The sequence below is a fragment of the Budorcas taxicolor genome, chromosome 14, assembly GCF_023091745.1.
Source record: "Budorcas taxicolor isolate Tak-1 chromosome 14, Takin1.1, whole genome shotgun sequence".
Taxonomy (NCBI): Eukaryota; Metazoa; Chordata; class Mammalia; order Artiodactyla; family Bovidae; genus Budorcas; species Budorcas taxicolor.
Genome location: NC_068923.1, coordinates 77,569,879 through 77,592,754, shown reverse-complemented (window position 1 = coordinate 77,592,754; position 22,876 = coordinate 77,569,879). Strand labels below are relative to the sequence as shown.

The 22,876-nt window shown below is 39.9% G+C and overlaps 1 protein-coding gene across 1 annotated transcript in view; it reads left to right on the top strand.

The window, feature by feature from the left end:
- Positions 1-22,876, top strand: part of VPS13B (vacuolar protein sorting 13 homolog B) — a 775,227-nt gene that overhangs the window by 710,989 nt on the left and 41,362 nt on the right. Inside the window, exons 44-53 of the mRNA XM_052651420.1 lie at positions 6,445-6,708; positions 7,378-7,461; positions 7,639-7,814; positions 8,235-8,405; positions 9,077-9,278; positions 10,388-10,576; positions 13,877-14,023; positions 16,000-16,283; positions 19,909-20,036; positions 20,236-20,435. Of these exons, the coding sequence (XP_052507380.1) occupies positions 6,445-6,708; positions 7,378-7,461; positions 7,639-7,814; positions 8,235-8,405; positions 9,077-9,278; positions 10,388-10,576; positions 13,877-14,023; positions 16,000-16,283; positions 19,909-20,036; positions 20,236-20,435 (1,845 nt within the window). The remainder of the gene's footprint in view (positions 1-6,444; positions 6,709-7,377; positions 7,462-7,638; positions 7,815-8,234; positions 8,406-9,076; positions 9,279-10,387; positions 10,577-13,876; positions 14,024-15,999; positions 16,284-19,908; positions 20,037-20,235; positions 20,436-22,876) is intronic.

Here is a 22,876-nt window from a genome sequence, read left to right as displayed (position 1 = left end):
ACATGGCAGCTTCCAGCTGTCGGTCACTTCCAGCTATTAATGAAATAAATTCTTTCCTAATTTTGAATGAAATAAATTCTTCCCTAATTTTGAGCCAAGATCTGTTACCATTTAGCCAGTTTTTTTACCATTCCTCAGAACTTGGGAGGCATACACAGAAAACACGCAACTTGTTGCCTCTCCTCTATATTAAGCCTTCCAAAATCATGAGGAATTAGCATATTTCCCCTTAATGTTTCTCCCTCTAGGCTAGTGGTTTTCAACTTGAGTATGTTTCTGAATCCCTTGGAAGGTTTGTTGAATGAAGCACAGGTTGCTGGATTCCCACCCCTAGAGTTCCAGGTTCAGTAGCTCTTGGGTATAGCATGAGAATTTGTATTTCTAACAAGTTCTCAGATGCTTTGACTACCATAGCTCTGGTCTGAAGTTTTCCAGTTCGTTCAGCTCTGTGTTCAGAGTTTAGAGGACATTTACCAATCAGTGGAGTGGCAGGGTCCTTCTGTGGAGAAATGTTTTAAAGATATGTCCTGGTGATTAAAATCACAGGCACCCTTGCTAGCTGCTATTTACCGTTGTGAATCACTTTTCTCATCTGTAAAATGGGAATAATAATAGTGCCTTCCTCGTGAAGTAGGTGTGAGAATTACAGAAGTTTGTATATGTATAGTGCTTACACTAGTGCCTGGCCCACTGTCATAACCCAATGAACTTCAGTTATTATTATAATAATGAAATATTTCCAGGCATGAGCAACACATGTGTTTTTGTGTTGCTACATATAGACACCTCATTCTTGCCATAGATATTATTACTTTCAAGAACTGATATTAAATTTCAGGATAAATTAGAATATACACTGTACCTGAGTAGATACTATTGCAACAGTATATACCATAAGTCAAAAAAATTTGTCATGAAAAATACATTTTTTAATTCTCACAAAATTTTACCTACCTTTTTTCTGATTGTAAAAGATCTCTCAGCCCTTGTACTTATTACCTATATGATCTTAAGCAAATTTCTTAACTGTTTTATGCTTCAGATTCCTTTTATAATAGAAAACACCCAATAAATACTAGTTCACACTGTTATTTTTATGTTAACTATTATAAAATATATCTAGAAACACAAAAAAGCCTCATGAAGAAAATTAAACTTACTCATAAATCTACCAACCAAAAAATATATTCTATTATTACTTTGGTAAGTTTTTTTCTACTTTTTTTCTTTGAAACAACTCAAAATCTGACTTTGTATACTTAGTCGCTCAGTTGTGTCTGACTCTTTGCAACCCTGTAGACTGTAGTCCACCAGACTCCTCTGTCCATGGGGATTCTCCAGGCAAGAATACTGGAGTGGGTTGCCATCCCCTCCTCCAGGGGATCTTCCCAACCCAGGGATCGAACCCAGGTCCTCCCGCATTGCAGGCAGATTCCTTACCATCTGAGTGAAATTGAACTGTAATCACAATTTTCCAACTTGTTTCTTCTTCTAACTTTATGTAATGTTTATTTTCTCCTGTTATTTAAAAGTCCTGAAGTTATCCCTTTAATGGTTGCCTAGTCATTTGCCATATGGTATATCGAAACACACCTAGACATTTCCTTGTTGTTGAACATTCAGTTAATGTCCAGTTGGTCACTATAATAGATCCTGCAATAAATATCTTTTGTATAAATATATGGCCACATTTCTGTATCTGTCCTTAAAATAATTGCTATAAAATTTAAATTACATGCCCAAAGGACATGAATATTTTTGTAATGCTTGATACATATTTCCAAATTAAAAAGATGTACTTTATTTCTTAGACAAAATTCACTGTTTTGACTTACCAGAGTCTTATTGCTACTACACTAATCTTTTAAATAACTAAATATATATTTTTCCTAAAACATCTGCCGACTTCATGAGTTTTTCAAACTATTAGCATTTTTTAAACCTTAAATATTTAAGAAGGGTTCAAATCAGAGCTAAAAAAATTTTCCGTGCATTGAGAGTTTAAGGAATTATTTTAATCACTCTCTCTGTTAATGCCAAATATAGATTTTAAGGCATCTGGTGCCAAATCACATTTCAGGACTTTTCCAAATGTTATTTGTCCTGTTAAATGTTAATAATCCTTTTCTGGGTATTGGGGGGAGAATGCCTTTCACACTTTTCTCTGCTTCTACCCATTTATAATAAATACTCTTAAAAAAAAAAAAAAAAAAAAAAAGGTCAAGTCTAGCCAGACAGGAGAGGGGTATGTGGAAAGAAATAATGGGAGCGTAAGTAGCCCCACATGGCATTTACCTTTCTGAGAAGAAGTGTCTTCTTCTCCCACATTAACTGGGAAAGTCCATTTTACATTCCCACTATCATGGGAGGCCTTACACACATAACTTATTTTGAGTTTTAACATTTCTTATCACCATCATATGAGACTGTGCTCTATATTAGAGCCATTTTTAAAAACTCAGCAGAGCAGGGAAAAGTGAAACACAAAAACAACCATTCGTTAACCTAAAATTGAAGCAAATGGGAAGTGGTTTATACTGAACCTGGGTATAACGAGGTTCAGCAGACCACCATGGCAACCTCAGACGTAACACTGCATGTATCCGAGTTGTAAAAAAACTTCCCAGTCAGTGTTTTTCAGCCTTTCTTCTCTTTCTCTCTCTCTCTCCCCACTTCTCTGTCTGTTCCTGTCTGTCTGTCTCTCTGTCTACCCCCTCTCCCCTCCACACCCCACCCCCCAACACACACAAAGTATTACTTCCTTTTACATTTGATTTTTTTTTTCCCTATGGTCAGGGTAGATTAACTAACATTCAGATTAGCTCTAGTTAAAGTACAGCAGAGACACAGGATTCTGTAGGCGGCCAGGTTAGGAAGGAAGGTAGGAGCCAAGCTTCCAGAAGAGCGTGGTGGGCTCCTTCCTCCCTCTCGTCTTGGCTTCTTTCCTTCTATCCCACCTGGGCCTGGAAAGTTACAAGAAACCGCAGCTGCCTAATTACCACACCTCGTTTGGGGAGGTGAGTGTGTGCAGCTCCCTGATGTACCCTAACCGTGTACCATACCTCTGAACAGTGGAGAATTGGCTAAAGCTTGTTGGAACAATGATGTTTAGTTGCCTGTACCCTGCCTTTCCTAGACCCTTCTCATTTCTCCAATTCAATAAAAATTGACCACACATAACATTTCCCAGGAACTTTGTATATTATACCACTACTTACGTACACATATTTGCTTCTATGTTTTCCATCTCTTAATTGAGGAGAGCTTTACGGCTCTAAAAGTTTTAATGTACATATATGAATATATGTATATATATTTGTATCTTTATACATACACTTTTAATCATGGTTAAGATATCATTTTCCCGTGCATCTGGTGCTCTGGAATTATTCTTTTAATATTGCTATTCTTCTTGGCACTGATCTAATAAGAGTTCAGAAACCTGCTAAGTAAAATCATATGTAGAAATCTTCAATACACATCTTTGTGGCTTTGGAGAAAAAGGGGAAGTGGTGCGAAACCTGGAAATGTGTACTAAAGAGAAACCCTACATTAAAAAAATTAAGTAGCTGTCTTCAACTGATAAATTAATCTTGAAATTCTAACCATAATTTTCAAAATATCAGCGCTCTAAGTGTTGCCACTTTGAAGGAACGCAGGCATGGCTGCCGCTGAACCCTGCGAGGGAGCAGCCATGTAGAGCACAGTTCCAAGGCTCAGCCATTTTGGATTTCCTTTCATCTTAGTGGCCTTTCCTCCCTGGCCACTTTTAAGGATTTTCTTTTTATCAAATTTGAAGCCTATTTAACAGGCTTTTTGGTTGAAAATGAAACTATAAAAACCCACCAAGAGGATCTTTGTCTTTAGACAAAGTGAGTCCCAGATGGTTGCAGAGATTCTGTGGTTTCTGTGAGAGACAGCCAAATTCTCTCCTAAATCTCATGGGGCCCAAAGGTTCTGAAGCAAGAGCACTGAACACACATTGCCAGGCCCGGACACATCCAGAAGAGGAACAGAGTTAACTACTGCCTCAGCGCTTCCACATGTTTATTCAAAATTAGGCAATGCTGTGGCATCATAAGGCTTATCATAAGTGTCTAGTAACCCCTACATGTGCTACAGTAAATCTTGTGTGCTGATTTAGGATTCATAGTTCAGTTGAGTTGTGTGTGTTTTGTTATTTTGAAAATATTGTTTTAAAACATTATAATGGCCAGAGTATCTAGGGGGAATATAACAGTTGAGCATAGCCTGGTTTTTGCAGACGTGTTCCTTCTAAAGAAGATTCTAAGGAATGGACTGTTGGTAAATAAATGTTCAAGAAATTGCTAAACCTCACTATTCAAGTAATGCAAGTTGAAGCAACAATGACTTTAATTTTTGGTCTATCAATCTAGCAGATTTGTCCGGGATAAATAATAGTTCATAAATAATTGTTAATATATTTATAAGTAAGTTTTTTTTTTAATGGTGGTTACAAAGTGCTCCTAATGACATAGGAAAATGTATCAATTAGGATGCTTTCACCATGACATTACAAAAATAGGCTTTTTAATCTTCATAGCAAATTAATGAAGCAGATACTATTGTTCCTATTTTAAGGCAGGTTTGGTGTTGAGTAGTTAATTAGGCGCTCAGTACTCTATCTGCTTCTCTGCTGTCCTCTTGAGTTTGCCTTCCTGCCCTCAAGATAGCTGCAAAATCTATATCCTCTCCTAATATCTTCCATGGCAGAAAAAAAGGAGGGTTTTCTCTTCTCAAATTGTCTCCCTTATTATCAAAGAGTAAAATCTTTCCCAGAAACTTTTAGCAGCCTTCCTTTTTGTATTATTTGCCAAAACAGAGCCCCATGTTCACCACTAATCATTGGCAGTGGGGGAATGGAGTTACCAGGATTAGCATGTACCAACTGTGATACAGCCTTTAGGGGTCTTGAGAGGTGTCCACCTTCCCTGAGGACTGGGCTGCTTTTTGAGGCCTAAACCAAATCAGTGATTTAGACAGCAAAAGAAATGGAAAGACTAACAAAGAAACAGAAGTTATTTGGAATGGAACCACTGGTTTCAGCTATAATACATTATCTCATGATGAGCAGCCTTTATTCTCTTTATATTGTTTCTGTTTTCTTAATAGGTAGGTACTGATTTTATGAGATACAGGCTATCGTGGTAGTGATCAACACAGACTCTGGACCAGACAGTCGGGGTAACATCAGGCCAATTATTCAACATCTCTCTGCCTCTGTTTTTTCCTTGTTAATATGAGGACTCTTTATAGCACCTGTTTTATGTAGTTGTTTTGAAAATAAGAGATAATTTGTGAAAATACTTATTAGGTTCTCCAAAAAGGAAAAAAATAGAACAAATAGGGTGTGTCTTTGTGTTTGTGTGTGTACACACACATATACTTGTATGTATGTATATACATACACACATAGAGAAGGGGAAAGAGAGATTTACTATAAGTTGGCTCACATGATTATGGAGGCTGAGAAGTCCTAAGATTCGCAGTCTGCAGGTTGGAAGACCAGAAGAACTGATGTGTAGTTCCAGTCTGAAAGCCAGCAGGCTAGCATACCAAGAAGAGCTGATGTTTCAGTTGTTTCCAAAGGCTGGAATAGACCAGTGTCCAGCTCAAGCATGAGGCAGGAAGAGTTGCCTCCTGACCCAGGCTCTCCGTTCTTTCAGGTCTTCAGCTGCTAGGATAAGGCCCACCAGTTAGGGAGAGCAATCTGCTTTAGAACGTCTACCAATTCGAATATTAATCTCATCTAGAAACACCTTCACACACACACACCCAGCGTAATGTGTGGCCAAAATATCTGTGTACCCATGGCCCATTCAAGTTGACACATAAAATTAGACCTTAGAGCTAGATCATATCCTTAGACTTTTAAATATGGCATATATGTATTACTTATTATATATTTTGTAACCTGGAAAAATATTACAAATAAGGAAAACTGTATCTGAAAGTCCTGTCTTCCTCAACCATGGTGAAAACTCATATTACACAGGGATTTGCTTTCTAAAAGTATTTACTGCATCAGTTTCCAGCAAAAGAGATATTAGTATTTCTTAATGCCTGCCCTGAATTATATGCTTAACTGGATGAAAAGTTAAATAATTCTCAGGATTAATGGATAATTCTGTGTGTTTTATAAAGATAAATGCTTCTACACTATAAGAAAAATGTGAATAAGATAAAATATAATTCAGCATATAAGTTAAAAGTTGTTTGTATTATCAGTTTATACAGAGATCTTGTATTGCATAAGAGTGCAATTTATCACACTCTTTATTAAGATATTTGCTTTATTGTGGGTGGTCTGAAACCAAACCTGCAATATCTCCCAAGTTTGCGTTATTTCCAGTTCATGGAGTCTGAATTGATGGAAGTCTTGTTGATTGAGCAGTTGATTGATTGTTTTTTGTTTGTTTTTAGATTATCATCTGTGGAAGACAGATCATCTGTAGTTACTTGTCTCAAAGCATAGAGTTAAAAGTGGTTCAGCATTACATTGGTCAAGATGGACAAGCTGTGGTTCGAGAACATTTTGACTGCCTCACAGCCAAACAGAAATTGCCTTCGTACATACTAGAAAACAGCGAACTGACTGAGTTGTGTGTGAAGGCCAAAGGAGATGAAGACTGGTCGAGAGACGTGTGCCTGGAATCCAAGGCCCCTGAGTATAGCGTCGTCATTCAGGTGTGAGAAGTAGCACAATCCAGAACAGAGCAAATTTAAAATTTTAAAGTTCTCATGTTCTTCATTCAGTGTAGCACTTAATTTATTAGTAAATGATAGGTACAAAAGAGGGGAGGCCTGAAATAATATGCAAAGACTTTGAATATTACTTCTCAAATTTTTTCCTCCCCATCCCACGACGACACATTTGTATCAGTTCCAGTAGTTCCTGTAGCCAAGACTCTACCCTTCCAGATGGAGATGAGTTATATCTTGAAAAAGATTCTGATGCTCTAGGGCTTTGAAGGGATGGGAGGGAAAAAAGCGTGTCCTCCCCGCTTGAGAAGCTTTATGATGACCTGATACTTTTTTTTATCTCTTTCTCAATCTCCACTCACTTTCATTCCCACGAAGCACAAATCTCTCTTTCAGTCTCCCACTCACTATCAGTCACTCCACATACAAATCCCTTCATCTTTATGGAAATAATTGGCCCCATTGACTCACTGCACGATCACTTTATGCCATAGTGAAGTCTGTTTTTGCTTAGGTATTCTTTTTTTTTAATGGCTTTTTTCAATAACTTTAAGTTTTTTTATCATTCAAACTGATATTATATCTACGCCTTATTTTGATTAATTAGTAAACTGTTCAGTGTTTTAATAGAACTCTTTTCTCTCTCATGTGCAGGTGCCATCTTCAAACAGCTCCATTATTTATGTCTGGTGCACAGTTTTGACTTTAGAACCCAGCTCTCAAGTGCAGCAGCGAATGGTGAGTGCTTTCAGATCCTAAAATATGGCATACGACTTTGACCTTTCCTGTTCTGAAATAAATTAAGGTCAGAGTGACCCAGGGAAGAGATTTATTACAAGTTTGTCTCAGCATCAAACAGCTGGAATACTGCAACAAAGCAAATATGAAAGTTGTTCTGTTCTTTTATTTTTATAGATTGTGTTCAGCCCTCTTTTTATCATGAGGAGTCATCTTCCAGACCCCATTATCATACATTTGGAGAAAAGGAGTCTGGGATTGAGTGAAACACAAATTATTCCAGGAAAAGGACAGGAAAAACCACTGCAAAACATAGAACCTGACCTTGTACATCACCTAACATTTCAAGCAAGGTACTGGGAAAATCCTTAACTTTTTCCTCAAATTCAGAAGAAAAGGTACCTTGTCCTGTCAAGGGGGGCAAGAAAGGATAGAGTTTTTTGTGTGATTTCTTATGAGAATGTTATTTTTATCATTCTTGCCTAGTGTTCTCCTGTTCTCTTCTGTAGTTGAAGATAAAATACAGCCGCACTCAAAATGAAAAAGAGGGATGATCAGAAAATCTAATTGACAACATAATTTCTGTAGAGGAATGAGAGAGCTCCACCCAAGCACTGGGGAGGAAAGTCCCAGCTCATTCCCCAAACTGTTTCATCATCCCTAAAGCACCAAAAATTGACTTGCTCTCACAAAAAAAAAAAAAAAAAAAAACACCACACATTGGTTTATAATACATCTGATAATCATTCTTGTTTTTCCTTTCCATTTCCTAGAGAAGAGGATGACCCTTCACACTGTGCTGTTCCCATCTCAACATCCCTCATTAAGCAGATAGCCACTAAGATACACCCCGGAGGCACAGTCACTCAGATACTTGATGAGTTCTATGGGCCAGAGAAGTTCCTTCAACCCACATGGCCCTATAATAAAAAGGATTCTGACAGGTAAGGGGCTTCCTGATAGCTCAGTTGGTAGAGAATCTGCCTGCAATGCAGGAGACCCTGGTTTGATTCCTGGGTCAGAAAGATCCCCTGGAGAAGGGATAGGCTAGCCACTCCAGTATTCTTGGGCTTCTCTTGTGGCTCAGCTGGTAAAGAATCTGCCTGCAATGCAGGAGACTTGGGTTCAATCCCTGGGTTGGGAAGATCCCTTGGAGAAGGGAAATGCTACCCACTCCAGTATTCTGGCCTGGAGAATGCCATGAACTGTATAGTCTATGGGGTCATAAAAAAGTCGGACATGACTGAACAACTTTCATTTAAACTTTTCACTTTCTGACTGTTTTTCTATGAATGTTTCTCAATATTAAATGAATGAACGTTCACAAAAATGTTAGATTCCCCAGAAAACATTTTAAAAAAGAAAATGTTTGCATGTATCTGTCACATTCTGACCTTTATCTCCTAGTAGATGTATTCTGTAAATTGCTTCGTTCTTAATCTAGAACATAATTCCATGAAAAGTTTCTTCCTCCTGGATGCAAATTTGGCATTTCATGACTCTGATGTGAAGAGGTACCATAGTAGCATTGTGTGTCTGGAATTCTGAAACACGTTTCATGAGTCCTGAAGTCATCATGTTTCATTGAGTCTTTTGGATGTGGTATTTGGCACAGGAATGAGCAACTGAGCCAGTGGGACAGCCCAATGCGAGTGAAGCTGTCAGCCTGGAAGCCATATGTGAGGACCTTATTGATAGAATTGCTACCCTGGGCCCTGCTTATCAATCAGTCCAAGTGGGACCTCTGGCTGTTTGAGGGAGAGAAGATTGTTCTACAGGTTCCTGCTGGCAAAATTATTATCCCTCCTAATTTTCAGGTACTATAACTCTTTTTTTAAACTAGTAGGAGTTCTTTTCTTTCAACAACCATCTTTCATTCTGAGGTTACATTTATGTTCTTAACAGACTCAATCAGTTGTGGATAACTGTCCTCCTAGATGCATATGTAAGGGGTATGGAATGTTCTTTGATATTCAAAGACATCTCAGATGTCTTTTTTTTCCCCACCCATCAGCAGTATTCACGCTTGAGTTATCATTAAATTCGATAACTTGTACTAGTTGCATTCTCATTTCCATTCCTCAACAGGATGTTTGACAAGTATTAGGACTGGTCTACTCAGGATATGTTAAGAAAATAGAGCTGTATGCTGTGCTAAGCTACCCTCTAGATGTTTTTGTAGTTTTTATAGAAACTCTCATAGATTTGCAAGATGAAAAGAAGATTTCTGAACAGCCTTTTTTGTCAGGCCCCTTTTCCTTTATAAGTGGACTTGCCTGTCCATAATCTTGGATGCCCACCTGTTATTGATAATAACATAGAATCATTACTAACAAGGGGGAAAAAAATCTGGTTGTAAAACAGAACTTCATAGGAAGATTTTATATTTCATCACAAGAGAACTTTCTTGATAAGGCTAGCCCAGTTCCAAGAAAGCATATAAATCTATAAGAGAATAGGGTACATGGAATTCCTAAATAAAATGTTTTTCTGATATGGAACAATTTGAGAGTCCTTTTCTTTTAGCTCCAGTTTATAAATATTATTCAATTGCATTTTTTCTTTTTTAAAAAAAATAATCATATGATGTTACCTTATGGAATCGGAATGTTGACCTGCATGGACCTAATATTGCATATTATTCTTTTATCAAATAAAATGAAACCTTCAGTTTCTAAGCCTTTGGTATTTATAGGGTAGTCCCAGTTTGGGTTGATGTTTTTTCCCTCCTTCCATAAATACAAATTCCACTGTGATTCAAAGAAGGCATTGGGAAGTGAAATAAAAGGTATGTTGCCATTACCAAAAAAAAGTAAAAAGGATGTGGTTGCCTAGGTAGACCTATAATAGAAAAAATTCCTATGAATTGAGGTAAAAATATCAAAGTTAAGAAAACTGTTTTATAATTGAGACATTATTTTTCCAGGAAGCTTTTCAAATTGGAATATACTGGGCAAATACGAACACTGTGCACAAGTCAGTAGCCATTAAACTGGCCCACAACCTGACCTCTCCAAAGTGGAAAGATGGAGGCAATGGTGAAGTTGTGTCTTTGGATGAAGAAGGGTTTGTTCATGCTGAAATAAGACTTGGTGCTTTCCCAGGACATCAGAAGGTAGGGTCAAAGCCTCTCAAAGTCTGCTTGGCTCTTGGCTGGGATGGGGAGTAGTAGGGGGTCAGGGTGGAGCTGGGAATAACATGCCATCCCCTCAACTTGTTTAAAATGAGCCTTCCCTTTTCTTTTCTAATCCCTTTTTAGTATTATATGTTCCAAACAGTTTATAATAGTGCAACACATGATTTCTTAGACCTTTCTGTTTTACAGGGTTTCTTTTTTCCTTTCCTTTACCAGTGATAAAAGCTGTGTCACATAATTTATCCAATAACCACTCTATTTCAGAACACTCAGCAGTCACTTGATTTATCGTATGTGGAGGGAAAAAAGAACTTATTCCAAAATATCCACAAATTGTACTTGGCCTCCTCATTTTAGAGCAGGAAGTAGAGTTGCTAATATTCTGGGTTTTGAGTGAAAGGACAGAGGCTCCTGCAAGAAAAGTTATATTCCTGGAAAGGGTATCCTGAGTGAAAGGATGTAGGTTGATCTAATTCTCCCATAGAACCAACGTTTTAAGAGGGAGTTGATTCTTTACATACATACATACATACATACATACATACATACATACATACATATATATGCTAATGCTGGAAAAGACAGAAGGCAAAAGGTGAAGGGAGTGGTAGAGGATGAGATGGTTAGATAGCATCACTGACTCAATGGACCTGAACTTAAGCAAACTCCGGGAGATAGTAGAGGACAGAGGAGCCTGATGTGCTGCAGTCCATGGAGTCACAAAGAGTCAAAAATGATTTAGTGACTATACAACAATTTATTTATTTTTGGATGTCCTAGGTGTTCGTTGCTGAGCGAGCTTTTCTCTTGTTGCAGCAAGCCGGGGCTGCTCTCTCGTTGTGGTGCAGGGGCTTCTCATTGTGGTGGCTTCTCTTGTTGAGGAGCACGGGTTCTAGGGTGCTCAGGCTTCAGTAGTTGCAGCACATGGCTCAGGAGTTGTGGCTCCCCACCTCTGGAGCACAGGCTCAACAGTTAGGCACAAGCCTAGTTGCTCCGAGGCATGTGGGATCTTCCCGAACAGAGATCAAACCAGTGTGTCTTGCATTAGCAGACAGATTCTTTACCACTGAGCCACCAGAAAAGCTCTGGGAGTAGTGTTCTTGAACAGGGATCTGGTGCCCGTGTTTACGAAGATAAACGCCAAAAAAAAGATGCATAAATCAGTTACTTAAATATAAGTGGTATGTGCTTTCAACATGAATCTTTTCTAAGTAGAATTTGAAGGCCAGTTAAGCTGAATAATAGACTAACGAATCACATTAAACTGCAGCACCATAGTATACCATCTAGAAATCTCGTGCTGTGCTTAATGGTATCTTCGTCATTGTGGCTGTCCCAAGTCAGAAAAAGAAAGGGCACTCCATCAGAGTTGTGTAATTCAGAGTGCTCTTTCTCTGAGGAGAAGTCAGATTTTGACAGGCATCTTTGAAGAGCCTCTTCAAAAAGGTTAGGGTCATTTGGTGACTTCTTAAAAATAAATTTCTCTGATACAAAGAAGTTGATCTTCAGTATTCAAGGCTGGTATCCATTTCCTCAAAGTTGTCTGGGCAACATATGTTTATCCTCTGCCGGCCAAAATTCTGTAACATGGGTGTGAATGGCAAAGGGCTGTAAGCATGAATCACCCGAAATTGAATAGTTGTAAGTTGAGAACTACCATCAAAACCTGGAAAGTTATGGTTCACAGTCAAACACCCAGTACCTCCAGAAGTGGCCACATAAATACAGATAAATGTTTGTGAATGAATGAATGAAAATATAGTTGGAAAATATATCATTATATCTCTTTTTTCTTCAGTAGTGATTCTCAAGCTTTTTAGTCTTTGGACCCCTTTATACTCTTAAAAGTACTGAGGACCTCCAAAACGCTTTTGTTTGTGTGGATTATATCTATTTGATTTTTGTCAAATTAGAAATTAAAATATAAAAAATTTTAAGCATGAGAATTCACAAATAAACATGTCTTTAGCCATAAGAATGATGACATCATCCTATGATGACATATCTGTGATGATGTCATAGAACCTCTGGAAAACTCTACTGTATGCTTATGTGAAACAGTGTAAAAGACAAATGGCATCTTAGTATTATTTTTAAATTAGTTTTGACCTTGGGGCCTCCTGAAAGGTCAAAGACCACATCCTGAAGTGTTCCCAGACCATACTTGGAGAACATTACCACTTACTAGATGGGTGTCTTTAGGCAAGTAATGTCTTCTCTGAGCATCGGTTCCTCATACAATGTGGTGGGACAGTGAGATGAGACACACAGTGGCTAAGGGCAGCACCAGGGAACCAGTCTACATGGCTTCTAATTCCAACCCCTAGACCCTCTTTATCTTTGTGACCTAGGACAGGTTGCTTACCTCTGTGTCTCATTCTTTCTCTTCTGTAAAATGAGAATAATAGTAGCTACCCCATAGAGGTGTAGTAAGGATTCTGTGAGTTAATATGCATAAAATACTTTAAACAGGAGCACAAGAATGCAGTATATAAGGGGAGTTGTTACTGTTTGCTTCATCGTTGTCCTCATCATTAAAGTGCTCAGAACTCCGCTTGGCCCTTGTACACATTCAGTGAGTTAGCTGCTACCATGGGCGTGAGACGGAATACTGGACTGAGTGCTTTAGTGGCATCTGACTAGTGGCATCTGTTTATGTGTAAGCGCTTTTTATAAATAAATATTTTGTGAGGAGATAGGCTAAATAACTCAAAAACAAGTCTCTGTCACTCTTAAGGCAGAGGTAACCAGAGTGCTAAAGCACCCTATTGAAGAGTAGTGATTCCTTCTAGTGACCAAGACAATTTTGAGACTAAAAGGGAACTCTACTAAATACTCTGGAACAAAAGATAAAATTGATACTATCCTGGGCAAACCAGTAGATAAAATGACCTTTTAAAAATATTATTACCATGATAGTGTGTACCATCGAGATGTCTAGACAGTACTTCATACATAGTTTAATGTGATTCCTTACTGTATTATTTTAACTGGCGTCCATATACTACTTAGAAAAGACTCATGTTGAGAAGCACATACCACTTATATTTAGTTAAATAACTGATTTAAGTATGTTTTTTGCATTTATCTTCATAAACATGGGTACCAGATCCGTGTAATTCACTCTGAATTGCACTACTCTGATGAAATATCCCTTCTTTTTCTGACTTGGGACAGCCAAAACGATGAGGTGGCCACATAAATATATATTAAAAAAAAAGAAGTTTTTATATACCATATGATATTTAAAGAATTACTCTTTGCTCAATTGTTCTGCAGTTGTGCCAGTTCTGCATTTCTTCCATGGTACAACAAGGCATACAGATTATTCAGATTGAAGATAAGACTACAATAATCAATAACACACCATATCAGATATTTTATAAGCCACAATTAACTGCCACCAAACCCCACTCTGGAAAGGAGGTAAGCCATGAATTTGTTTAATCTATAAGTTTTCTTAAATCAGTAATGGTAAGGATCAACTTTTTTTTTTAACCCAGAACAGAGCAAAATCTAACACCAAATATAGGTGAAGGATTCATTTCTTTGTACTTTCATTAAAACCGTGGTGTCATGATGAGCGCTTCCAAGGTCATTAACAAGGAGACAGGCTCCCAAGCAGCAGATCCGGACGCCCTGGCGGCTGCAGGCTGCCAGCACATCTGCCAGCGCTCCTAACGCCCTGGCGGGAAGCTGGCCTCAGGGCTGGCTGCGAGGCTGCAGAAAAGAACATCTGCCTCGCAGAGAAGCCGTGTGTGCAGAAGGCTTAGCCCCAACAGAGCCCCAGATCTGGGAGCACTGAGCTCTGTCCAGGAGGAGAGGAAATGTGAAAATGTACCAGCTCATTTATGTTAACATCTCTGTGACAGAATATGCAGAAAATGAATCCAAGAAGGATTTTTTTTTTCTTTTTACTCTATGCTTTATACAGTTCAGATGAACAGTTTTATTTTAAGAGAGTAGGAGATATTTTTAAAGGATTTACAAACAGAATATGCTAAGTGGTATGCTGTTGTTTTATGCTGTTGAAACCGTCACGCAGAAAAGTATTATTTTTCTTTACTTTCATCCTCATTTATTGTTAGCCCATACTTGCAGCTCCTAAAAATTACATTAGAACAATACACTAGGATGAAAGTCTAACTCTTCTAAGCCTGCAGTGCATTATAGGATTTATAAAAATGGCAGATTAATAGAATTTCATCTTGGTTCATTGAAGTATTGATTTAAAATACATAGGTGACCAGAAGCCCCATGTTGGGAAATAGAGGTCAACAGTAATTGCATGGTAGGTGAGGATTTGAGGAAAAAACCAGCGTGTGCCCTGAAAATTTTCCCAGTTCTCCCCACCCTAGAGGCTTCCCAAAGCACTGGGTCAGCGCCCTCCACACTGGCACTGCCTCCTCTGAAAAGCGGCATAATTTTGCATTCCTTGCAGGGTCTGGGTGAAGGTTCAGTGAGATAATCTGAGAAAAAAAAGTCCAGGCACTCAGTAAAAGAGAGTTGCCGGCAGCCATCTCCACACCAGCATCCCAGTGGGCTCCTCGTGAGAAGGGGAGGGCCCTCATCCTTTCTGCAGCTGAGGGGCCCCCATTTTTCAGCCCTGACCCCACTTCAGGCAGGTGTGGGAATTGTTTGAGACAGGGTCATCCCTCCCCACTCAGGGAGACGGTCTGGAACAATGGGAGACACAGCAGAGAGGAAAGGAGGCGGCCTGGCTTCCGGCCAGGCTCTGCCACACACTTCACACACTGGCTCTGTGATGCCACATGCCATCATCTGCTCTCTGGGAAGCAGCTTCCTCAGCTGTGAACAGGGAGCTTCAGATAAATTATCCCTCCAGGTCCTCTTTAAGCCCTAAGTCCTGAGACTGTCTCATGTGCCAGAAAGCATGTGGAACTCCAGCTGAGGGCAGGAGGTCAGGGTCTCCTACTCCTTCAGGATGAGCCTTCGGAAACATCTGTCTTCCAAGCTTCTGGTTTCCCCTTGTTCATCTCATTCCGATCGCTTCTGCCCACGGTCCCCCCGGGGTGCCACCCTTTCAGTCCAGCCACACCCTCTCCACAACGACTCCCTTCCCAACACACAGCATTTCTGCCCCGTGGCATCTGGCTTTTTTGCAGTACCTGGGGGAGATGGAGAACTTGGCACCCCCACCCCTTCAGATCACATCAGCTTTATCATTTTCCTTATGCCTAGAGAAGCAGACTCTGCTCTTGCTGCTTGTAATTGTCTCATTCGGGCTTCCTCATGGAAACAGGATATCTAATATTCCCATGTTCCCCCCCGCTCCTGAGAATATGTGTCATGGTTTCTTAGAAGCAGTGCTTTGGAGAAGCTTAGCTTCTGTGTCGGACTGTGTAACTGTGCTCTCTCCGCCTTGTCTTGTCTTTCTTCAGTATTTTCACGTTCCAGACAGTGCTACTTTCAGCATTTGCCCGGGGGGCGAGCAGCCTGCTGTGAGATCCAGCTCCCTTCCTTGCTGGGACCTAATGCCCGACCTCGGCCAGTCTGCGCTGGACGCATCCCTGCTGCAGAAGCAGGTCTTGCTGGCCTTTTCTCCCACCGCCGTCGCCGACAGCTCCCAGTGCTGGAGCCTGCCAGCTCTAGTTAGACAGGAGTTTCCCAGACAGAGCGTGGCAGTGCCCTTGGGGAACTACAGGGAAAATGGATTCTGTACCAGGTATTTTACATTTCTGTGAATGCTCTTCTTTGCTTCATCCATGTGCTGGGAGAGACAGGAGAATAGTTGGCAGTGCTCACCACATATAAACTTAACTTTTGCTTTTATTTTTCATGGCTTCTGTATTTTGCATACAACTGGACAAATGTGAGGATCACACATGGGTTGTCCCAGTGAACTACGGATGAGATTTTTCCCTTATGTGGCTTTTATTAGGGGGGAATGGTGTTTGTACCATAGAGTAGCCACAGTCTATCATAATGAAAAGATTCCCTTCTCCTATGGCTTCCTAGCCTCTGTCAGGTGATAAGAAATAAGGGGTAAAATATGAGAGAGTCAAGCTGGAAAACCTTTTTCTTTTCCCGTATTTTACTTCTATTTCAAAATGGAATTTTTCTCAAGTCATTAAGAGAGATAACTTAGATAAACACAAGTCACAGAAGACTCTGTTCTGTGGTTGTTCCTGCACGCAAGTTACTCCAATTACCAATTACCAATTATGCAAATAACAACCACAGAATCAAACCAGAGACATGTAATGGTTCGTTCATACTGGACTTTTATTTTGTGGTTGTTTGGCATGCAGTACATCCTTTCTGTAGCTGTCGGGAATAGCTTACTTATGGTATATATAAAAAAGTACAAAAGAAAGCATATTGTAACCTTATGAGAAGTACCTTTTTTGTGATTATGAATTTATAGACTAAGATTTTAGCCATCTTAACTTTGATGTATATAGAGATTTCTAGTAGTAATATTTTAAAAGATAACTTCCTAAATCAAGTTGTCCTTAATAGTTAAGGCTCTGTTCCCTACACACATCCCTTCTTTCACAACATTCACAAGCATCCATGATTTTATAATCACTTTCCATCCCCAACTCAAGAGGAGTGATTGTCCTTGTATCCTGATTGGAGAAGTATGGTAAGTTGTTGTTGTTACTAAAACAAGTTTATTGTTATCAAAGGGGAAAGAGGGGTGGGGAGGGATAAACTAGAAGGGCAGGGTTAACATATACACTTCTGTGCATAAAATAGTCAACAAGAACCTACTGTATAGCATAGGGAATTATGCTCAGTACCCTGTAATAACATATTAGGGAAAAGAATATATGTATTAAAAGAATATGTATAACTGAATCACTGAGCTGTATACTTACACAGTATTATAAATCAATTTTAAAAAATGTTTTCTAAGAGTTATTTTTAGATAATCTTAGATTCACATGAAGTTATAGGAAGTAATTCAGAGAGGTCCCCTGGATCCCTTACTCAGTTCCCCCAGTTGAAACATCTTACAAAACATCTTACAAACCTAGTATCACATCTAGGATGTTGGTGTTGATATAGTTAGTGTATACAGCATTTCCAGGGTAAGTTTCAGGAAGTATTTTGAAAGCAGTGTGAACCTATGTATGGAAAACAAACTTATTTTTAAAACTAAAACACAAAATTTATAATAAACACTTAGAATTTATGTTTAAAATCCTAAGATGTTGTTAATTTAATGTAAATGTTTATTGTAAATGTAAATAACTATTGAGCTAGCTATTAGATTGAAAGTGACAAGTGAAAGCATTAGTCAGTCATGTCTGACCCTTTGCGACCCCAGGGACTGTTGCCTGCCAGGCTCCTCTGTCCATGCAATTTTCCAGGCAAGAATACTGGAGTGGGTTGTCATTTCCTTCTCCAGGGAATCTTCCTGATCCAGGGATTGAACCTGGGTCTCCTGCATTGCAGGCAGATTCTTTACCGTCTGAGCTACTATGGAAGCCCAGTTATGATACTCATTCATTCATTCAGTCGCTCAGTCATGTCCAACTCTTTGCGACCCCATGAATCGCAGCACACCGGGCCTCCCTGTCCATCACTAACTCCCGGAGTTCACTCAGACTCACGTCCATAGAGTCACTGATGCCATCCAGCCATCTCATCCTCTGTCGTCCCCTTCTCCTCCTGCCCCCAATCCCTCCCACCATCCGAGTCTTTACCAGTGAGTCAAATCTTGGCATGGAGTGGCCAAAGTACTGGAGTTTCAGCTTTAGCATCATTCCTTCCAAAGAAATCCCAGGGCTGATCTCCTTCAGAATGAACTGGTTGGATCTCCTTGCAGTCCAAGGGACTCTCAAAAGTCTTCTCCAACAACACAGTTCAAAAGCATCAATTCTTCGGCACTCCGCTTTCATCACAGTCCAACTCTCACATCCATACATGACCACTGGAAAAACCATAGCCTTGACTAGACGGACCTTTGTTGACAAAGTAATGTCTCTGCTTTTGAATATGCTATCTAGGTTGGTCATAACTTTTCTTCCAAGGAGTAAGCGTCTTTTAATTTCATGACTGCAAAAGTACCATATTTTAGTCCTGACCGCAGCTCTCTTGGTTATCAATAAGACATTCTCTGTGGTCAGCTTGCCTGGCTCTTCCAGAATTAGGCTGGGAGAAGATCCGAAGACTATACTGTGAAAGTGTTTCTTCTCCTCTCCTCAATCCTACAGTGCACATATGATGGTGTTATTAATGTGATTTTCCCAAATCAACAGTTCACCTTGGCATTTCAGACAAATGCAATCTTTGGGAAGAACTCACACTGCCAAACAGAATAGATAGTGAATGAGAAACTCTTTAGTGTGTTACTGACCGCTTATAATCAGTGTAAACTGAGGGCCACGTTTGGCAAATAATCTGATTTCTTTGATTAATTTGAACAACCAGTCCATGTAATTTAAACTTCAGAGAGATATTTTTTCCTGATTTGATATGAAATATTTTTTGATAGTCTCTCAGTCTAAATTGGAGCCTTTTCTCTGTCCATTGCAGAGAGCAGCCTATGCCCACACAGCAGTTTCTCTGAGGCCAAATAGAAAATACTGCTTTGCTCTTGATAGCCAAAATGGAGATCCTATAAAGTACGGTGATTTGTGAAAATTGACAGCAAACATACTGAACCTGCCTACCTTGAGAATTAAAAATAGCAAGTACACAGATTCTCCAGTCATCCTTCTAGAAACACATCGGCTCCTCCTTTACCAAAACTTACCAAGCACTTTTGAGGAGGAAGGCACCCCATCTCTAGAGATTAAGACACATGTATGTAGAGCGAAAAAGAACAGAAGGAAAAGCTAGCACAAGGATATCTGTGATTCTCTCTGAGTACTACAAGTTATGGGTTTCTTTTTAATTTTATTTTATGTTTGTAATTCTTTTTATATTGGAGCATGGTTGATTAACAGTGTTGTGTTAGTTTCGGGTATATAGCAAAGTGATTCAGTTATACATACACATGTAGCTATTCTTTCTCAAATTCCTTTCCCTTTTAGGTTGTTTATGGAACATTGAGCAGAGTTCCCTGTGCTATACAGTAGTTTACATATTTTTTGAATATTTTATGATAAAAAATGTTACTGCTGTCAGAAAAAAAATTAGTAAACCTATCATTAGTGTCTGGCAGGTAATAGAGGAGCGGATGGCCTCCATTGTCTGGAAAACATTTTCTCTGATGTGTAAGAGGGAGGGTGTTACAGAGGTTCTGAATATTGCAAATCTAAATAAATATGTACCAGAAGAAAAATCATGCATTTTTTTCTAAGCTATTTCTGTTATTTGATCTGATTCTATTCTAGGGCAATAGCACTAACGTATCAAGAACACCTTGGAGTGACTTATTTAACCCTCTCAGAAGACCCTAGTCCTCGAATAATTTTCCACAACAGATGTCCAGTGACAATACTTATAAAGGAAAATACTAAAGGTATATGTTATAGTATTGAATTTAAATAATATAAAACCTATATTCTGTCTGGAAGTTTTTGACTTAGTATTTGCCTGTGATCCTTAAGTAAAAGTGAACTTATTTGAGAAGTTTCTCTTGCCACATTACATTTAATATCCCTAAGTCTTTGTCTTCAAGGCCTAAGTCTGAATGTGCCTTTTTTTTTTTTTAATTTTAGATATTCCGAAGTTTGAAGTTTATTGCAGAAAAATTCCTCCTGAGTGCTCAATTCATCATGAGCTGTATCATCAGATTTCCAGTTATCCAGACTGCAAGACCAGAGACCTCCTTCCTAGCCTCCTTTTGAGAGTGGAATTGCTGGAGGAAATGACAGCCGAGTGGAGTGACGCCATCGACATCAACAATCAGGGGACACAGGTCAGCGACCCACACGTCCTGCCAAAGCCTGGAGAAAAGGTCCCTTTTCTAAGGTTTTGGTGATTGTCTGCTTCTAAACACTGACTGTCTTGTCTCTGTGTGAGGGCACATGTGTACCTACGTTTACACCCTCATGGGCTATAAATTCTCAAACACAAGTATGTATCCCCAAAGTACGCTGCTGCTGCTCAGTCGCGTCAGGCGTGCCCAACCTCTTGGTGGCCGCATGGAAGGTAGCCCATCAGGCCCCTCTGTTCACGGGATTCTCCAGGCAAGAGTACTGGAATGGGTTGCCGTGCCCTCCTCCAGGGGATCTTCCCAACCCAAGAATCCAACCTGCATCTCTTAGGCCTCCTGCATTGGCAGGTGGGTTCTTTACCACTAGCACCGCCTGGGAAGTACATCCCCAAAGTATACTATACAACTATGTATGAAAGGGGAACACTTGGTTAAACAAGCCCATCTTGGGTCTAAACCCAGGTAAAAAATGAAATGGAAGTGTTAATCTTCTTCATGTAAAAGGTAATCCAGCTGTCCAGATTTTAAGACAATCATAATATCAACCCTGGATTCATTACCTCATTTGAAAATATACTAATTTTGAAATATGCATATTATTCCTGGCAGTACATGAAACTTTGCAAATGCAAGTACAGTTTTAAAACCCTGAACAGATCAGATGTTCTGATTTGTCCCTGTCTTGCTCAAGATGTTAGAGATAATATTTTTGTTGAAAATGGCTCAGGGGCCTAGAATTCCCTTTCTGCTCTACTTAAAATTTACCATTTTTCAGTACAATTCAGTGACAATAAATAGATTCACAGTGTTGTAAAACCATAACCCCCATCCGTTTCCAGAAATGTTTCATCATCCTGAGCTGATACTATAAACCTGTAACTCCTCAATCCCCCCTCTCCCCAACCCACAGTAACCTCTCCTGTGCTTTCTCACCCTACCTACTGCAGGCATCTCATGTAAGGAGAAGCACACAACACTCATCCTTTTGCATCTGGCCTATTTCCCTTAGCATGATATCGTCAAGATTCACCCATGTTGTAGCATGTGTCAGAACATCTTTCCCTTTTATGGCTGAATAATCCTGTGCTGTACTTTTTAAAAGTCCCTTCACATCTGTTAGTTCATTTGATCTTCACAACTAGCTTATGAAGTAGGTCCTATTGTAATGGTAATAAAACATATTAAAATTAAAAATGTGTTTACAGTAATAATAATGGTTATCCCTTAATAAGCACTTACTGTATGCCAGGCATTGTGCTAAGCACTTTATATTCATTCTTCTCTAACCTGTGAAACAGGCAGACAAGATAGGGACTGTCATGTCCATCTTACAGAACTGAAAACTTGAGATCTCCGAAGAAACATGGTCTAATTCCCACATGTTACGAGGGAAGGGATGAGGATTTTATCCAGACCTACCTGACTCCACGGCATGTGCTCTGAACTGCTGTGCTCTGAATGCTACTTCCTTACCTGAAGTTCTTTAACTCCCCTACTTTCCCAGTCCTGCTGGCACATTTTTCTCATCTCTCAAGAGGTTCTCTCCCTACACCCCTGTGAAGTCCCTACCCATCCCAGGACCCTCTACATACTCATATAACATTTTTAACATTTAATCACATTTACTTCTGTAAATGATTTCCTACCAAGTCAAGATTCCTGGCAGTCAGACCTCTGCCTTATTCATGCACAGCCTATGGCAGAATGCCTGCCAACACAGTGAGATCTGAAGACATATCAAATGAATCAATGAATGAAAGAGAAGATGAGACTACCAAGAGAGGTCTTGTCAAGGAGGAGAAGAGGGTGCCAGGCCTGACTTTGGGAACCTCTGCCATGTGAGTGTGATGTAGGAGCAGAAGGAGCTGGAGAGTGGCCGGAGGAGGAGCTGGGCAGGGCGGAGACAGGAAGCCCCTGAGAGAGAGAGAGGTTGCAGGATGGAAGATGGTGGGCAGCGGGCAGGCGAGATCACATCAGCAGTTACAGTCCAGAGAGAGTGCAAGGACAGTGGAGAACAAACAAATGAGATCCCTGGAGAGGAAGCCTTTTATATGCTGCAGGAGAGGAGTCAGTGGAGGAGATGTGAGAACATGTGCAAGGAATCGCCAGAGAGACAGGTTCAAAGCACGGGGAATATAATTCTCCTTGAACAGGAGGGCCACGCCCTCTTCTCTGATGGTAGGAAAGAGGTGGGGATGGGCACACAGGGGTAGGTAGAGATCTCTGGAGGGGAAATGGAGTGAAGTGATACCCAGTGGCCCTAAGTTTATCAGGGAACGTAGAGCACATCTGCTGAGAGAGAGAGGGAAAGGGTGGGGGCCTGGGGAGAGCGTGGCTGTGGAAACAGTGAAGGACATGGCCATGGGCAGGTGCAGGAGGGGCCCCGCTCACCTGGGAGACCTGCACTTGTGGTGCTCCAAACT